Here is a 19,079-nt window from a genome sequence, read left to right as displayed (position 1 = left end):
ACTCAATAAAATAATATCCTATAATTGATGAATATTTGTATACTTTACCCAAAAATTAAAATGATTCTTTCGATGAGAGGAAAAATCATTGGTATTGAAGAGTATCTCTAATAATATGGGAACTCTTTACTTCCAACTCAGAAAGGAAAAAAAAAGCCATTTGACTTTGGGCCCTAATCAATTATTCCCTAGTAAAAAGGAAATAAAACTTTGAACATATGCCGTTAGACAGGGTACCCTACGATATATAAGCGTACCCTATCTATCTTTATATTCAATAGATTAATTAGGTTCTTAGTATCTTTCCAATTGAGGATCGGTGGAGGAGAATAAAGGAATATATGAATAAATCCTAAATAATCTTTTGTGGAGCATAAATAAAACTTTTGTAACTGTTTTTGATTTATTTTGTTCTTCTCTTTAAACTGGTTCTGTTATGAACAATGGGCCATGTAGGAAGTTCTATAGGATTGTGATTTGACCCAATAACAAGACAAAACATAAACTTTTTTTTATATATATAAATAATTATTAAAATATAAAATATCTAAATTATAATAAATGTTTACAACCTCAATCGTAAACTAAATACAGAATAAAGACATTTTCTTATAATCATTAACATAAGAAAACTAGTCACTTAAGATCACAAGGATCATATAAGAAAAAAGTTAAAAAACATAATCAAATAAACTCAAATAAAAGGTAAATATGAACAGATCTGGCTACATCGGTAAACGAACTACAAAAAAAGATCAAACTATTAAAAGACCATTGATAAACCACAAATCAGAATTGAGCAACATAAAAAAACTATTCACAAACACAAATCGTGTATCTAAATCCAATCCGGTAATCCAAAATAGGGAAAAACAACATGATAACAAATAAGTGTCATATTGATTAGTAATGACAATGTCAAATGCGATCCTAAGAAAAATGATAAAGCATAAATTTTAATGATTTTTTAAGTCTAGTAAATTTAGTTCGATTAATATTATCGTTAGTATAATATATAGGAAGATATAATATTAAACATATTTAAATGTCTAATAACCTTTTATTTATAAATAGGAAAGGATTTGAATGAAATAGATATTATATCAAATTGTTAAGAAAACTTAAAAAGAATAAAATGAATAAACAAAGTTTGCAAGGCTTACTTCATATATGTTTTAAAATATTAATAATCACCCTTGCAGTAGATAGTGCTCAAACTCATAGCCTCTAGTAACAATAATAATTCCTTTAACCACTAAGATAAGTTGGTTCATGCAACCAACTAGTATATTTTGAAATAATTGTATATGAGATATTCAAATTATAATCCTTATTTTAAATTAATCCTTAGATTTTTAAATATTATATATCAATTCTTAAATTATGACAATATTTTAAATTGTTTCTTAAACTTTGAAATATTCTATATTAGCCCTCAAATGATTAACAACACTTTATTTTGATCAGGATTTTAATGTGTTGTTAAATTTGTTGGTTAAAAAATTTAATCTATTTTTTAAAGTCACAAGAATTTAACACAATTATTAAAAAATTACAGACACATTTTAAAATGGATAATAGTTGGTATTGCTCTTTGTAAAAAACTAATTTTGCTGAAAAATATTTCCCCTAATTATAATATGGAGATAAAAAAACACTCAAAAAAACAAAAAGAAGTTTTTAAAAGAGATAAAAGGAAATAATAGATGAAAGTTTGATTGTTGTGTTGGAAATAAACAAAGAGGTTGCTCTTGTCACGGGTCGTGCATTAAGGTCCAGGACATTGGTGCAAATATCCGCTAAAGAGGTTCTATACAAAGTGTGGGCTTCCCAAGACCACCATACTTGGCCCATCACTTGGAGAATATTGTGAAGCCCATTCACATTGGCCGTACAGATAAGGGAAGTGGTATCATATTTGAAGATGATCACAAAATCTCGATAAATATGACAAGAGACAACAAATCAGAAAGATAATGTGGTGGAGTCTTACCATATCCGGTGTGAACACTTATCCAATGAAAGAATCCTACTAATGGATGTAATTAGATATGATTGGGTTGAGTTTCCTTGATTTAGGGGATCTTGTATTGATTGAGCAGATCTTAACCGTTGATGTAAACAGATCTAGGTCATTGATTGAGAGGGAACTCAATTATAAATAGAGAGCCTCTCCCCCTCATTTGTATCATCTTATTAAATTCATTCTCTTAGGAGAGGGTAATAAATCTTTGAGGCATTTACTCTAGTTCTTGTGTTCTTGTTCTTTATTCTCTTTGTGCTTGTTGCCTCTCTTGGTAGCTAAGGTAGCCATGCTTGTGTTTGCACTTCCATACCATAGTCTAACATTGGTGGCTTGAGTGGCCACGTTGGTGTTTAAATATTTCGTATATGTCGAAGCCTTGAGGGCTTGGTTCCAACCTTAAGTGAGTTTGCATGCTCACAAGGCTTAGGTAAGGCTTACTTAGTCGTAGAGAAGACCTAGAAGCGTCCAAGGCTGCACGTCCTGTCAGACCTTAACTTTGATATTGTAACAGTTTGAGCTTGAAGGTTTTGAGGGCTTGACAAGTTGTATCAGAGTGAGTTTTTGTGGACAGACAACGATCATTTTGTCTGCGTTTGGTGAAAGTGGTAAACCGGGTAAGTGAATTTACTTACTGTTTAACCAAACTTACTATTATGTTAAGTGTGGCAAGAATTTACTCTTGAGACTAGTTAAGGGAGATTGAGCTAGTTCGTGGCAAATGAGTTTTCGAGATGGCAAACAATTTTTTGAGATGGCAAACAAAAGATGAGGATTTTCCACACAAAAAGGTGATAAGAGCCATAGTGGAAAGTAAAAGTAGACATGACCCATTGAGGATTACATCGAGGATTTGTACGATCGAGGTAATAATTGTAAATCTTGGATAGATGATCTAAGGGACGTTGGTTTTTTCAAGAGAAGAGGGTCACTAGTTTAGAATAGCCAGTGTACTCGATCAAGGATGATGTTCAAGAGATCCTTGATGAGCTAAAAGAGGAGACGACCCAAGTATATGATTCTGTTAGGGATGAGATGTTGGCTTTAAGGAATGAAAAGGAGAAGATCTCAACTTTATTGGAAATGAGGGTCATAAGACTTGAAAAAGTCAAGGAAGAGGTCAAGGTGGCCCATGGTATTGTGGAGTCCCGTCTTGACAAAATGGAGTCCATGGAGGACATGTTCAAGGACAAGGCACAACATGTTCTCAACGATTTGGAGATGGTTTGAGGGAGTAATGCCCATGAAGCCGAGGTGATGGCTTTGAGGAACGAGGTGGATGAGCTCAAGAAGTAACTTCTCATATGTAAGAAATCAATGAGTGAATAGGGTGTGCTCAAGACCTTCCTAGAGGGACTTAGACTAGGGGTGATACTCATAGGAGAGCAAGGTGATACCCAGAGACTTTCGGAGGCTATAGTTGTAGCCTGAAAGCTAATTGAGTTTGTCGGAGATAAGTCAAATAGCGTTGTGTCGTCTAGGCCCATGCCTAGGGATAGTGGCAATGGTAGGAGAGACCAGGAAGAGGTGTATCAGGTATATGGTAGAGGAAACTCTTCGAATGGCCAAGGTGAGTCATCGACTGTTAATAGCCAAGGGAAGCCATCGGGGAATAATGAAAATGCTAAGTCCAATGTGAAGAAGAAGGAGAGCAAGGAAAAGTTGAAGTGTTACTTATGTGATGATCCTCATTTGATTAGAGGATGTCTCGAGAAAAGTCGTCTTACTGCCATCGTCAGGAGAATAGACGAGCCAAAATGAGAAGTAACAAGACTTGGTGCGATTACGAGTGTCAATGTCGTCAAGCAAGGAAATAGTGCAATTGTGAGTGGTAAACCAGCCAAGCCAGGAAAGGGACTTGGAACGATTGGAGGTGTCAACACGACCAAGTTAGACGAGGTGCGACTGCGAGTAAGAAGACAACCAAACCCGAAGAGAGACCCGGTGTGATTGCAGATGTTAATGCTACCAGGCTAGGAAGTGGTGCAACTACAAGTTCTAAAGTAGTCAACCTAGGATCGAGACGTGACGAGACTATAAGTATCAAAGTAATCAAGCATGGAAAGAGACCCGGTGCGATAACAAAGGAAAAATTCATCAAATAGAGCGTGAAGAGTGAGCAGGTTCGCTCACAATATGCTAGGATGGAGGCGTGGTCCAAGATGAGACGTCTCAGGTATAAGGGGACACTTAAAGAGTATGTAAGCCGATTCAGAAAGCTCATGCTCAAAGTCCCGAGTTTGACTAAAGAAGATGGGTTCTTCACCTTCATATTTATATTGAAATCATGGACAAGTTAAAGTATGAGAAGTGTAAAACATTGACAATCGTCGAGTCCATTAAAGAATTTGGAGTCAAGAAGATTAAGACTTCCAAGACAAGGTCGAAAGTTGAGGATAATGGTGAGAAAATCCGTGATGAAGGCAAGTTAAAGTATGAGGAGTATAGTTCCTCGAGTGGCAATAAGATTCCACTTAATGATAAACCAAATTGTGAGTCTGGGGAAGATGTGTCAGACTTGACACAAGTACAAGTGTCAAAGATTCTAAGTCAAGGGTAAGAGTTGATCAAACAAAGGGCAATCGAGTTAAGATGCCACGTGTGTTGCAAGATTACTCGAATGAAGCTGAGTCATCCAAGGTGATGGATGGTCCCAAGATCGAGTTGTCCAGAGAAGAGGAAAAACCCAGGATAAAAGGCGTTTAAACTTGGCTACATAAGGTTCGTTTCTACCAAGGCGAGTGGAAGCCAAGTGCAAGAAGGGTTGGTTGTGTCCGAGTGGTTTGTCGAGCATGTTCATGTAGAAAATATGGCTTCAGAGCCCATCATAAAAGAAAGGTTTAAGGAGGTGCTTGCCGAGGATGTTAAAGTGAAGAACAGTCATTCAGAGACTATTAGACAAAAGTTGAAGGGGCCCAAGACGTTGAGGGACAAGAAAACCATGGAGAAACCACTCAATTGCAAGGTGAAAAGTGAACTCCAACCTTCAAGTTAGAAGGAATGAGACAAGGGGCATCAAACTTTTCCGTGAGAAAGTGTCAATACATGGAGACACAAAGAACTTCAATAAAAGAGGTTCGATGCGAGGAGTGTCAGACTTCGTGGAGTAAGAAGGGCTGACATGTTTTAGAGTAAATGCCACGAAATCATAGAGGAAAGTACATCTCAACACGATTTTATTGTTCTTTTAAGTTTAATTTACCATCTTTAATGAATGCATGTCGGGTAAGACCTAACCTTTAGTGCGAGGGAAACAAAGATCGGAAGAGATCCAAGACTTTACCGCAGGACCATGAAGGTCCAAGCCGAGGAAAATCAAGACTTATAGGAAATGGTTCCTATGGTAGAGATGTACTTGTGGGTAGTTTAACCCATGTCATCACTTGGTGGCAAGAACCAAAGCAAGCACAACCTTTATGGGGGATGTTGAGTCATTATGGGGGGGACGTAAATGAATGGAGGCGTCGTAAGGCAACCAAGTTGATGTGAAGTATGACACGAGGGACCGTGAAGTTACATACGACATAAGCCAAGGAAAGCATTTTGTATAGGAGGATCGCAACAAGCTAATATGTTAAGAAGTAACCAAGGTGATGTTACCCAGGATCTTCAAGTGCAACGACGAGAGGGTCGCTAGGATCATCGAGTGCATTAAGGTCAGGGACATTGGCGCAAAACTCTGCTAAAGAGGTTCTATACGGAGTGTGGGCTTTCCAAGACCACTAGACTTGGTCCATCACTTGGAGAATGTTGTAAAGCCCGTTCACATTAGACGTACAGTTAAGAAAATTGGAATCATATTCGAAGATGATCAGAGGAGCTCAATAAATATGGTAAGAGATAACAAATCAGAAAGACATTGTGGGGGAATCTTACTTTATCTGATGTGAACACCTATCCAATAAAAGAATCCTGCTAATGGATGTAATTAGATATGATTGAGTTGGGTTTTTTTAATTTAGGGGATCTTGTATTGATTGAGCAGATCTTAACCATTGATGTAAGCAGATCTTAACCGTTGATGTAAATAGATCTAGGCTATTGATTAAGAGGGAGCTCAACTATAAATAGAGAGCCTCTCATTCTCATTTGTATCATCTCATTCCATTCACTCTCTTAGGAGAGAGTAATAAAGTTATAAGGCATTTACTGTAGTTCTTGTGTTCTTGTTCTTTATTCTATTTGTGCTTGTTGCCTCTCTTGGTGGATAAGGTAGCCACGCTTGTGTTTGCACTTCCATACCATAGTCTAGCATTGGTGGCTTGAGTGGCCACGTTGGTCTTTAAAGCTTCCACATCTGTCGAATCCTTGGGGGCTTGGTTCCAACCTTATGTGAGTTCGCATACTCACAAGGCTTGGATAAGACTTACTTAGTTGCAGAGAAGACCCAGAAACGTCAAGAAGCATCTAAGGCCACACGTCCCATTAGACTTTAATTCTGATATTGTGACAATTTGGGCTTGAAGGTTCTGACGGCGTGACACTTTATATAGATGAAAAAACATAAGAGCGAAAATGTAAAAAAAAAATAAAACACAAGATTGTTACCAACTCATAGTGGGTTATTCGAAAATTTATTAAAACATATTTTTAATAATAGATTTCATAAATTTTCTTAGTATATTAAGTATTAACAACATGCGTACATATCTTGTAGACATACATGCTCGAATCCAGATCAACAATAATATCTAAAATATGTTTTAAATATTAAAAAAAGGGCTATTTAATACGTGAAATTGATAAAAAGAGAGCAGAAATAAAGAACATATGTATATTTAAAAATGACAACGGGGCGGGTTCGGGGCGGGTTTTTCTCCCCCGTCCCTGTCCCCGCCCCATTCCCTGTCGGGGATTTTTTTTGCCTTATCCACGACCCCGACCCGAAATGTTGTACCCGAACTCAACCCGAGTATTGTATGCCAATCATTTACAAAAATTGGTGTAATTTATGTTATTCATTAAGGATGGTTAATCGAGTTTTAAAAGTGCTTTGTTGTTGGTGTTAGATAATCCATAATCAAACCTGCTAAAGTAATTGTGAATTAAAAGTCCATTTTAAAGTTCCCATTCTGCTACATCAAATCATATTAGCAATCATTCACGTCAAAGTAGTAATGTTAACAAAGAAATATAGTATTTCCACTTAAATTGATACCCTTCCCAACAACTTTAGATTTTTTTTTCTCATCTTCTTTTGTTGAATGCAACCATGTGATTCCCCAACCAACAGTTCTGTTGAGTTAATCGATTAACGGAATCGACCAAGAGGGGGGTGAATTGGCAATTAAAAAGTTGGTGGAAGCTTTTGTAGAAAATTGAAAGAAGTTACACAGCGATTTAGAGTGGTTCGACTTTCTCAACCAAAGTCTACGTCCACTACCTTAGCTATCCACACTAAGGATTTTCCAACAAATTCACTAATTTGTTCTTTCTTTTGAGGCCAAAGAGATAACCTTACAACTCCCTCAAGAATATACCCCAATTCTTGAGAACACTCTTTCTCAAAGAAAAATACACAAATTTGCAAACTTACAAGGAAAAACCTCACAAGGTAGATTGTTTGCACAATTCTAGAACAAAGAAAAGAACACTCAAGAATGAATACAATTGAGTACAAGTAGTGTTCTTGAAAGAAAAATGAATATTGAATGAAAAATAGGCTTGAAGTGCTCAAACAATGAGTTTGATGCTTTCTCTTTGATTCTCACTTGATTATTGTTTCTTGTTATTTCTTGTTGTTGATCAATGGCTTCTAAGCTTGTTTAAATACCTTTCAATTGATTCTGAACGTTGGGGATGATTAGTGGAGTCAATAGAACCGTTTAAATGTGAAAACAATTAATAAAATCAGTTGGGAGTGTCAGTGCATCGATGCATACCCAAGGTGCATCGGTACATCAAGTGTAAAATTCAAATATTTTGACCGTTGGACCCTTAGTGCATCGGTGCACTAAGAGTGAATCGATGCATAAAATGCATTCGATTTTTTCATAAAACCCTGAGTGCATCGATGCATGGTATGTGCATCGATGCATGAAATGCATTCGATGTTCAATTTATTCCATGGTGCATCAATGCATGGATTGGTGCATCACTTTAAAAAATTGATTTTAGGCTTGATTTTGGTTCAAAATACTTTGTGAAAATTATTTCAAAAAATATATTAAGTATAAAACACAATTTTACACATTTAGTAAGGTTTGAAATTGATCTTGAAAGACTTGGAGTAATAATTTGATATTCGAGTAATTAAATCGAATATACTTAGAAAATCATTTGTAAAATCTTAAAATTCATTTATACTTAATTTGTTATATCGAAACATCAAAATGTTTTCAACAAGTTCCAAACATCACAATTTCCATGTCACTTTCTTTGTTAGCTCCCTACATTGAGAAATTTATCAATAAATCAACCAAATTTTACTTTAATAATTATAAAAGCATGTTACCAAAATAGTAATGTTTTTATAAACATTATTTACCTCATCCACGTCATAATCATATTCAACAGAGCGACAATATGCCTCGGTCTCTTCTGAACAAGTTTCTATAAACAATATAACATAAATTATCCTTTAACACAAATATTATTCAAAAAGGAAATGACATATAAGTTAATATAGAAAATAATGTTACCGACTTACCTCGAATCTCATTCAACAACCAACTTTGCGCACACATTAAAGCCTCCAATTTTTTTGGATGAAGTCGACTTCGATGTGGACCTATTAATCTTCCACTAGTGCTGAATGCGGATTCTGAGGCAATAGTGGAAACAAGAATTGCTAAAATATCTTTTGCTATCTTTTGAAGTGTCGAATACTTACCTCTATTCGTCTTCCACCAAGCCAATAAATCAAGATCCACGTCTTTAGGCAAAAGCTTCTCTTTCAAGTAGTTGTCCAATTCAACCATATCACCCGAGTCATCATTCTCACTAGCTATTGAAGCAATGTCAGACAAGAGTTTTTTGAATCCACCACGATACTCAGATGACAATCCTGAACTCATATAAGATGAACCATACACACCATTTATAGTTTAATAGAAGTAATTTTTAATTTAGAATATAAAAATAAGTACAAAGTTGATATTTTATAGGTAATACAATAATACCTTCATAGCTTCTTGCACATGGATCGGTAGATTCATATTCTTTAAATAAAGTTCTAACAAAATCCTCAAGAGTTTGAAACTCAACCTTTGCCTTTTCACGTCCATAAAGTACAGGCATAAGCAACTTTACAAATTTTAACTTGTACCGTGGATCTAAAACCGCCACCATCCCCATAATCCCATGAATTACAGACCAATATTTATCAAACTTAGAAAGCATTTTATACGCCATCAAACCAATCTTATCAATTCCAGATTTTGTCCACTCACGCAAGGAATAACCAATTTCACATATCAACGGGAAAAAGGCATTCATCGTAGGATACTTGTTACCAGAAAACATAAGAGTTGCCTCATAAAATAATTGCAGTCTTTCATATATCTCCTTTGCTAACTCCCAATCAAGCTCTGTTGGCAAACAAGTATACCTTGATTCTCTTCTCTTTAATTGCGTAAAAACATCTTTATAACGTATAACGACACTAAGCATAAAAAAGTAGAGTTCCATCGAGTCTTGCAATCAATGATCAACTTCTTAGTGTATTCTATTCTTAGTTGATGAGCAGCTTCCTCAAATCTTTGCTCCCTCTTTTGTGATGCACCCCAAAACGAAACACTATCTCTAATTATTTCAATCCCCTCCTCGATAATAGATAAGCCATCTTGAACAATCAAGTTAAGAATGTGCATGCAACAACGCATATGAAACAACTGGCCTTTCAACATGAGTGATCTTAATGGAAGCTTTTCTAATAACTTGTTGATAATTGCATCATTTGTGGTACAATTATCAACGGTAAGAGTAGACAACTTTCTATCTAGATTCTAATCACATAAACAACCATAGAGCATCTCAACAAGAACATCAGCTATATGTGGACATGACATGTAAATAAACATGTTTACAAATTAATATGTTAGTATAAGTGCAAAAAATACAATTAAACTAACTTTATATTATAATATACCTCCTGATTCGACTTTGCAAGTTCCATTGCTCATCTATGAAGTGTGTAGTGACCACCATAAACCCTTTTCTTTTATGGTTAGTTGTCCACATATCAGTAGTAATTGCTACCCTACTTGTGTTCCTCCCTAATAACTTCATAGTTCTTTGCCTTTCAAACTCGTAAATATTTAAGATGTCGTTCTTGATGGTATTTTGAGATGGAACCTTAAACAAAGGTTGAAGGCCGCTAACAAATTTCCTAAAACCATGGTGCTCTACCATTGAAAGAGGATACTCGTGCACAATTATCATCCCCGCTAGATCTTTCCTTGAAGTATATGCATTGAAGGTGTAGTTGGAGAGATATGATGAAATACCATCAACTTTCTTTTGCTCATTTACCAAGATGTTTTGACGTATATTTTTTACCGTTCGTCTTGGACAACATTCAAAATGGTCTAGTAAATATTTTGTGCCGTTTTTGCTATTTCCTCCTAATTTTTTCTAGCAATAGTTACATTCCGCCTTATCTTCACCATTCACTTTCATTTTTTTAAAATGATTCCACACTACATATCTTTTCCTTTTAACGTCGGACTTTTTAGCATCATCGAAAGTTTCATGGGTATTATACTCGTTTTGGGTATTACACTCGTTTTGGGTATCAGACTCGTTTTGTGTAGCAGAGTTACATGGGAGTGGTTGATTGGAATCTTTTACCCCTTGACTGCTTCCTAAAGTACTAGAAGTAGGAGTGTTTGAAGTAGATTTATTACCTTGTGATTCCATATGACTTGAAAAAAACATATATAACAATTAATTTTCAAGTTTTCCTTAAATGTATTGTATCCATATGGCAAAGCAAGAAATAAGATATGCACACATGTATGCCTATTACAATCACATAAGGTTATGAAGTAGAAAATCACCTAACACATACAATAAACAGACTAAAACATGCAAATGATAATATAGTGGAGAAACTCATTAAGGTACCGCACTACCACCGCATAAGTATAACAGAAACTTAGCTCGGAAAGATGCATCAAGTTTACAAATGATCTTCAGGTTCAAATACAATGGGATGGCTTTCTCATAAATGTTATGGCTAAAGAAGTTAAACTTCAAGCATATGCATCGGTCACAACACAGTACCAAAACACCATAAATGCAAGAGGTTAATAACTGCCTCAAAAAAGGAAAAACAAATTAACGAAAACCTCAGTTAGAAGGTAATTCCAAACCATAGACGTGCTGGCTAAATGCAAACTATGCAAGCATTTGCTTTTCCATACTGACAAAAGAAACTTTTTGTTTTTGCTGAAGTTCCTAGCTTATAAACAAACAATTAATTCATTCTATATAAATGCTGCTGACAAAGCATGACAATCCAAATGAAATATACTTGATTCATTTAACTGCGTTTATCAGATCAAATTATCAACCATGAGAAGATTTTCATATCCATGTGTTTCACGTTCATCCGAATGTAAGGATGAAAATATGCAAACCATACACAACTCACAACTCTCTAATAAATAGAAGTGCAACCAAAGCGAACAAAAATGACTAGTTTTCAACAATCAAAGACTCGTAAAGTCTTTACCAGGGACAAAGCCCAAAAAACATGAAGATTCGTCTTTCAAGATATACTGTTAGAAAGGCATCAATGTTTCAAAAAAAATGTACAAACTAGCTTGTATGCAAACGAATAGAAAAATCCAAGAAAAAAGGATGATTTTATTTAGTGCTGAGCATCATAGCTGAAGACATGAAAAATGCAGAAATCTGCCATTTATCAATGGGTATATGTCTACACGTAAATTGTAACAATCTCTAAAAGTAATTGCAATTAAGAGAGTAGGGAATCTAATTTTCTACGGCATCCAAAACAGCGCAGTCAATGAAAATGCTGAGCAATTAAATGAGAAAACATAAATTTCTATTAAAATCCCTTAATCAAACAAAACCCTGAGATTAAATCCGATTCAAAAGCCCCTCAAAATATAATTAATCAAAAAATCAACCGTGACTACTAGATTCAGAACCAAAATTAAAGGAAACTGAGAAGGTAAGGATAGAAATACACAACCCTATCGAAAGTAACAAAATCGAAAATCAAATAGCAGAATCGAATGTATAGAAAAGTAAACACATAAAGGAAGTACGAACCTGACGTTACCGGGTGCAATTTAACTATAGTTCGTAAATGAAAATGAACAATGAAAGGAAGATTTGTTGATGGTGAGAAAATTGGATATGGAGAAAGAAGAGAGCAGCTGCTAATAATCGTGGATTCCGAAGATAAGAGTGTAAAGTGAGGATCGGGTGAGAAACCTAGGTTAAATATATATATATATATATATATATATATATATATAATCGGGGCGGGATACTTTGCCCCGATACCGAACCCGAACCCGAAAAAATCTCTGATACCCAATCTAATCCGATATTATTCAAACTCGACCCGAATTTAGCCGAGTTTCCGATTTTCCCGTCGGGTTCGGGTCGTTCTGTCATTTCTATGTATATTATCGATTTGTTGTGATTGTATGAAGTTCGTGAAGTTGCATTTTTAGAATCGTTTCCTTTTTCTCAAGCGTATATTATTGACTCCTTTGTGTATATTAAACTGTGTAGCATGTACACGTGTTTATATTATAGTTTATGTTAGTGTTTTATGATTATGTATAGTTTTGAGTATTAATTTGATTTTATTATGTAACCTCTTAGATCTGGTCTAGACATTACGATCGAATCTAAACGGTCACATATTGTATTCATTAATCAATTGACGTGCTTTTTTATCCAATCATCATTTGTCTTTCATAGTCTGTTAATTTTATATATCTTGTCTAGGTATAGTCTGTTAATTTTATATATCTTGTCTAGGTTAATAGTTGATTTCACAATAGATTGTGCGAACTTAAATTATTATAATATACGACCATTCAAATGTCATTTATCAATTACATAGCATATAAAAGATAGAATCGCATGTCATATGTCTAATGGATCACTTTTATCTCATGGGATGGAAACCACTGATTCATGATTTAATTAAAGTATCCTTTCAAACAACAAAAGAACAATTATTTTTATTACTAATCCTAAACTTATAAATAAATTTTTAGCAATTAAGATAATAATATGAAATTTGTAGTTATTAGCAATTAGTCTTATTATTATTATTATTTGAATTAAAAGAAGCCTAAAACAGTAGGCTATGTAAGACTAAGGCCATCTTCTTGCTGTGCGATGCCTGCTTCTAAAGCTAGGAGATCAGCAAGCTCGTTTGGGGAGAATCAAAATGAACCATTCTGAAATGTTGCCACGAGGCAAGTTTTGCCATCCTGTCTGTAATCTTGTTTCCATTTCTTGGAATCCATTGGATTTTTTTCGTCCAAGTTCGATGCTGCCGCAAGTTCATAATTGCACGAGGTAAAGGAATATGGCTATCAATTGCTCCACCATCTTCTACCAACTTTACTGCCCGGCTGCAATCAGATTGGATCCATAGCCTGGGAATGCCTAGGCTCCATGCAATGAGCAACCCTTCGTAGATGCTCCAAAGCTCCGCATGTAAGATCAATTAGTAATCTGATTTCTTCAAACAATCTCTAGAATACTCCTATGACCCTATGATGTGTTAATAACTCTAGCTCATGTTCGAAGTATAACATCTCTTAAATTTGTTGAAGTTTTTGCAATCCACGTCATAGAGATTCAACCATCATTGAGCTCATTCGACAACTTCCAAAGCAATAAGTAGCATAGACCAAGGCAGTCTGCACCACTCGTACTGATCAAAACATAACTATTAATTGGGAGATCTAACTAAAGTGAAATATCCTCTAATATGATTTTATACTCCTTACATGAAATATGAAAGATTCGTATCTGGTTTCCACATCTCTATGAATGTAAAAATAAATGACTATTGCAACTTACAACCTCCAAGGACCTAAGACACAAAATTTGTCTTGGTGCAAGTACTCCGCAGTAGTTTTAGGCGAAGAGTCTTTGGTGGTATTTATTTTTACTATGTAAGGTTTGTAAAGCTTTTATGTCTGTGCCGTGCAGACCACGTGCAGACATTTGGCTTCGCAGATCGTTTGTTTTTTAGAAGACAGAAGCTCTTCTAACGTCTGCGAGTGGTCTGCGCAGCGCAGACGTGGTTTTATGTCTGCATACGTCTTCTAACCTCTTCAAAGAGGTTTTATATTTAATTTTATATTATATTTGATTTTAATTTTAATATTAATTTTTCAAATAAATTAAATATTAATTTTTTAATATTATATTATAGATATTAATTTTGATATTAATTTTTTTAATAAATTAAATATTAATTTTTTAATATTATATTATAGATATTTAATTTTATATAATATAAATTATTTTATATATTATTAAAATTTTATATTTATTTTAATTATTTTGATTTAAGTTTAAATATAATATTTTTTTGGATTTATTATTTTTAAATTATATTTAAACTTTTTATACAAAATGTAAGTATTTAAACCACATTGCTTAATAAAAAATGATTTCATTGTTTGATAATTAAGATTTTAAAATATAAAAAATTATAAATTATGTTTTTAAAATTTTAAAATATAATCACAATTAAATAAAAAAATAATCATAAAATAATTTGATAAATTAAAAAATATTTTCTAAAAAATATCATATAATTATAAAAATAAATTATGAATATATATTTAAAAAAATTAAAAGTATTACATAATTGCATATTTAAAAAAATCATATAATTTAATGATCATTTATAAATTTTATTCTATAAAACTTATAAAACTAATAATACATGTGATTATGTGAGACTTATAATAGAATTAATAAGGTGGTGTTTGTTTTTCTAAAAAAATTATTATTGTAGTTGTATGAATTATTTAAATTTCAGTATTGTAAAACTAAAATTATTTAAATTTCGGTATTGCAAAACTCTTTTAAGTTTAAAAAATCAGTTTATTTATATTTCAGTTTATTTTAGCAGTCTGCAGACGTTAAAAAACAGTCTTCTTCTTGCAGACTACAAACTTTTGGTCCACCTCTTCTACTGCAGATGCCTGCAGATGTGGTCTGTAGACTGCAGACATTTTACCTCTTCAAAAACAAACATTACCTTAATGTGAATAAATGAATTGAGAATAATGTTTCGCCTACCACACTTTCCTAAAATAAAATTAAAAATTTTAGATAAATATAATTGGTCAAAGATATCTTTTACGCTAATCAATACATCTAGTTAGGGATAGATTAAGGGGCAAGCGGGAGATACATTCCCTAAAAATTTTAAATTCTCATATAGTTTAGATATTTTTTCATATTTTCTATTAATAATATGTTCTCACTCCCTAAAATCTTATAATTTCACCTCTAAAATTTTATAATTTAACCCTCACCCTCAACATAAAATTTTTATATATTCACCCTCAACATAAATTTCTCATCAAACATGTCCAATTCTCAACACAAATTTTATAATGAGTGTTGAAACGTGAAACCACCAAACATGTCCAATTCTCTCTATTCGTGCATTTTTCATGCCCAAACATAAGGGACAAAAATGGGATAAAAATGTGAAACCACTAAGCATTTGAGACAAAAAAAAATGCTGACCAAACATGTCTTTAATGTCTACATTCATGCATTTTGTTCCATATGATTCTGGTGTTCTTTTCTCTATCGTGGAGCCACCAAACATCATTAAATATTGATGACTTGACATCATTTTGTTATTATTATAGGGTTGCTAAAATAACATGAAAAAAGAAGACTTATAAATCAGATCTTTCAATTAGGTTCTTCAAGATTTGGCCAACTCTTCATTTCACCTTTCTGATCTGTACATCTTCAATCATTCTGGAAAACCATCCCATCTAATATTTGCCATTACTTGTTGGGGCTAGAGTTTACCGACAACTAGAAGAAGACAAGCTTTTAGGAAGAATGAATCTTTGATTTTATAATTTCCATTTCAAATGGTACGGAGTTGAAATCAAATTTACAAATAAAATAGATCATCAGCATCAGGATTTAGTTAACCACACTGGTCAGGCTGTGATTTGGATTTTCTCTAATTTTCATATCCAAACTCAAACCCAAGCTATCCATTTACAATTAAAAAAATGATATATATATTATACATTAATATTTAAGTATTAAAAAGTACTTAGTTGAATGAGTCTAAACTTGAAGAAGAAAAAAAAGCACACCTTGTTTGGTGTCGATCTGTACGTGCTAAGCGGGTAGCAGGTGGCTTGAACCTTCTATAGATAGAACTTTGATTTATCAGGAAGAAATGGAATTTAAGGACACAAAGAATGGTTCACCCCCAATTCTCTTTATGCTCAAGATCTTTTTCACTAGCATCTTCCACTTGATCTCATCCTTCTTGCCTTGTTTCTTGATCTTCTCTTTGAAATTCCTGAAATCAAAAGTTGGGTTTCAATATTCTATATCATCACAATATATAAAACTGGACATATAGTTTATTTATGCAGATAAATTAGTTATATTTGTGAACAAAATTGACATCAAGCATGTTGAAAGAGAGAGAAGAAAAGTCTTAATTACAAGCACAAAGGAACTCTGCACAAGCTTGGATCCGCACAGAGGCGAGCATGTAACTCCAGTAGCTGCCACATTCTTTTGCAATGGATGCAGCCTCCAGGGACTCTCAACTTGCAACCGGCGAAATGGCGAACGAGCAATTCTATCCCTTTGCAGGCTGCATAAGTGCAAGGTTTCTGGTCCTCTTTAAAATCCTTATCACATGGACCAATTGTCCTGCAACCATCTCTGCAAATGTGAATAAGAGCCTCCATTGCTTCATATAATTGAAGGTAGATCTTCTGCTCGTTCGATTCTCTGATTTTCTCTTTTCCAATCTAGGAAATTACATTTACCATTGGATTTAGAGTTTAAGACCAAAGTGCTAATAACAATGGGAAACAGCCTTACAAAGAAATATCCTTACATTTTCTTCATAAATCATGGATTCCAAAATTTCTTTTTCTAGTAATGGATGGCTCTTCTTCATGGCATTCCATCCTTCGGTTGCAGAAACAGCCTTGAAGTTCCTTAGGATCATACGGTGACTAATCAGTGCGAGCCGAGGTGCATCACAAAGTAAAGAAAGCTGGAAGACGTCAACAGCATTTTCTAGTGTAAGCAAGCCATCCTCTAGTTGTTGCTCACAAATTTGCTTCAACCGAGGAACAACATATGCATGTGACATCACCAACAATGGTAAGACAAGTTCCTTCATTTCTTCTTGTTCATAACTACAAATAAAAACCAATTACAATTAGCACATAGTAGCATGATTCAGCCACAAGATATCAGAGGCAGTTTCCCTACTTTTACCTTCAATTTAGTTTGACATTTATAAAGGACAGAAGACATGCTTAAAGAACTGTTTCCTAGACTTCAGGAATCTTTTGAACATAATGCACTTTCCCCACAAAACTTTAAAGTCCCTCTCCAATTAATCTACTGGTTTTTGAACTGTGCTCGGCAAAATCTCTAATGAGGAAAGGGTAATTACCAGGAAGAGTACAAGAACCGGATGAAAACCCGAACTGCATCATGCTGAACACCAGGGATTGAAATTGATCTCTTACGACCAGAGCCTTTTGCTTGTTTCAGCAAGCCTCTTAAGACAGGAGAAGCCATGCCCTATAGGCAAAATATCCAATGAATAGATTGAATTGCTAAATTAAGATACCATGTTAGCACTGTTAAATAGTTATCATTTGATCTACTTTCTTATACAGTTAAAACAGCTTGATTTCAAAAAGACACACAGATAAAGGGGATTTTACTATCATCAAAATCAGAGATGGGAATAGAGGGACTTACAAGAACAGCAGCATGTGCATAGATGATTCCACCATTATCAGTTGTAATGGTAACATCGGCCCTAAAGCCTCCATCAAAGAGGTTATCCCACATATTTCTCATGGCAGTTGACTCACCTTTTGTTACCGATCCATTGTTCATCACAAATAACCCCTTCCGCCGACAGTTTGTAGTTGGGCCTGGTAATGGAGGTGGCGTTGGAGAAACATCATTGCCACCTTCAGGAGATTGCTTCGTAACAACTGCCATCTGTCCAATTAACTTCCCTTTTGGAAGGATTTAACACGGGTTTTTTTTTCTCTCTCTCTCTAGAATCTGAAAAAGATTGAAATAGCATAGATTTGATAAGCAATCCAAAATGAAAAGTATTTACCTGTCACAATTTGCAATGCAAAATCGAATGAAAAACGTGCAAAGTATCCAAATACTTTATCCCAATTCCCATTGTCTTGAATTTCCCTTATGTACGAAAAAGGGGGGAAAAACTAATCACCATTGTCAAAACGATCTAAGAATTCATGGAATTGAAACATTTTTTTAAATGAGAACTAAAACAAATCTTCACCTAACCTTCTTAATCAAATCAAAACTAGTCGAATTATGGAAATGCACATTCACAAGACTAAATTAACAATGTTTACCCAGTGGCGGATGCACTAAGCCCCATATGGTCAAGTGCATCCATTATTTTAGAAGAGTAGTTAAATTTAATTTAACATATTAAGTAAAAAAGATATAAATTACAATTTTTGCATACTCGTTATTTTTACGGAAAGAAAATTAAAATTTTAAACCCGATCTTAAATATCTGGTCCGCCACTGTGTTTACCTCAAAAATTCTCCAATAGAATCTAAAAGGAAAAGTGAAATTAAGAAAGATAAACGAGTAACATACCTTTATTGTTTTGGCTTCTCTTCCTAACGTAATTGTTCAATGTAGAGGGGGGTTGGAAAAGGCGAAGACCGATTGCTTCGTTTCCGGCTAAAAATCTAGAGAAGTAAAGAAAGAGCCAAAATTAAGCAGTGCCGGATTCTGTCATTGCAGACGAACAAACACCGATGTGAAGCGCCACCGCTAGTGGTAAGAGCTTAGGTG

The 19,079-nt window shown here is 34.3% G+C and overlaps 1 protein-coding gene across 1 annotated transcript in view; it reads right to left on the bottom strand.

The window, feature by feature from the left end:
* The window catches only part of LOC120122734 (BTB/POZ and TAZ domain-containing protein 4-like), a 32,706-nt gene extending 14,038 nt beyond the window's left edge, over window positions 1–18,668 (bottom strand). Inside the window, exons 1-7 of the mRNA XM_039141845.1 lie at window positions 18,625–18,668; window positions 18,357–18,442; window positions 17,984–18,264; window positions 17,670–17,800; window positions 17,100–17,406; window positions 16,697–17,010; window positions 16,386–16,547 (exon numbers count right to left, since the gene is read on the bottom strand). Of these exons, the coding sequence (XP_038997776.1) occupies window positions 16,412–16,547; window positions 16,697–17,010; window positions 17,100–17,406; window positions 17,670–17,800; window positions 17,984–18,264; window positions 18,357–18,442; window positions 18,625–18,668 (1,299 nt within the window). The 3' untranslated portion in view covers window positions 16,386–16,411. The remainder of the gene's footprint in view (window positions 1–16,385; window positions 16,548–16,696; window positions 17,011–17,099; window positions 17,407–17,669; window positions 17,801–17,983; window positions 18,265–18,356; window positions 18,443–18,624) is intronic.
* Window positions 18,669–19,079: the final 411 nt, after the last annotated feature.

This window comes from Hibiscus syriacus, unplaced genomic scaffold (assembly GCF_006381635.1).
Source record: "Hibiscus syriacus cultivar Baekdansim isolate YM2019G1 unplaced genomic scaffold, ASM638163v2 tig00110387_pilon, whole genome shotgun sequence".
NCBI lineage: Eukaryota > Viridiplantae > Streptophyta > Magnoliopsida > Malvales > Malvaceae > Hibiscus > Hibiscus syriacus.
This window is presented reverse-complemented; position numbering and strand designations above follow the sequence as displayed.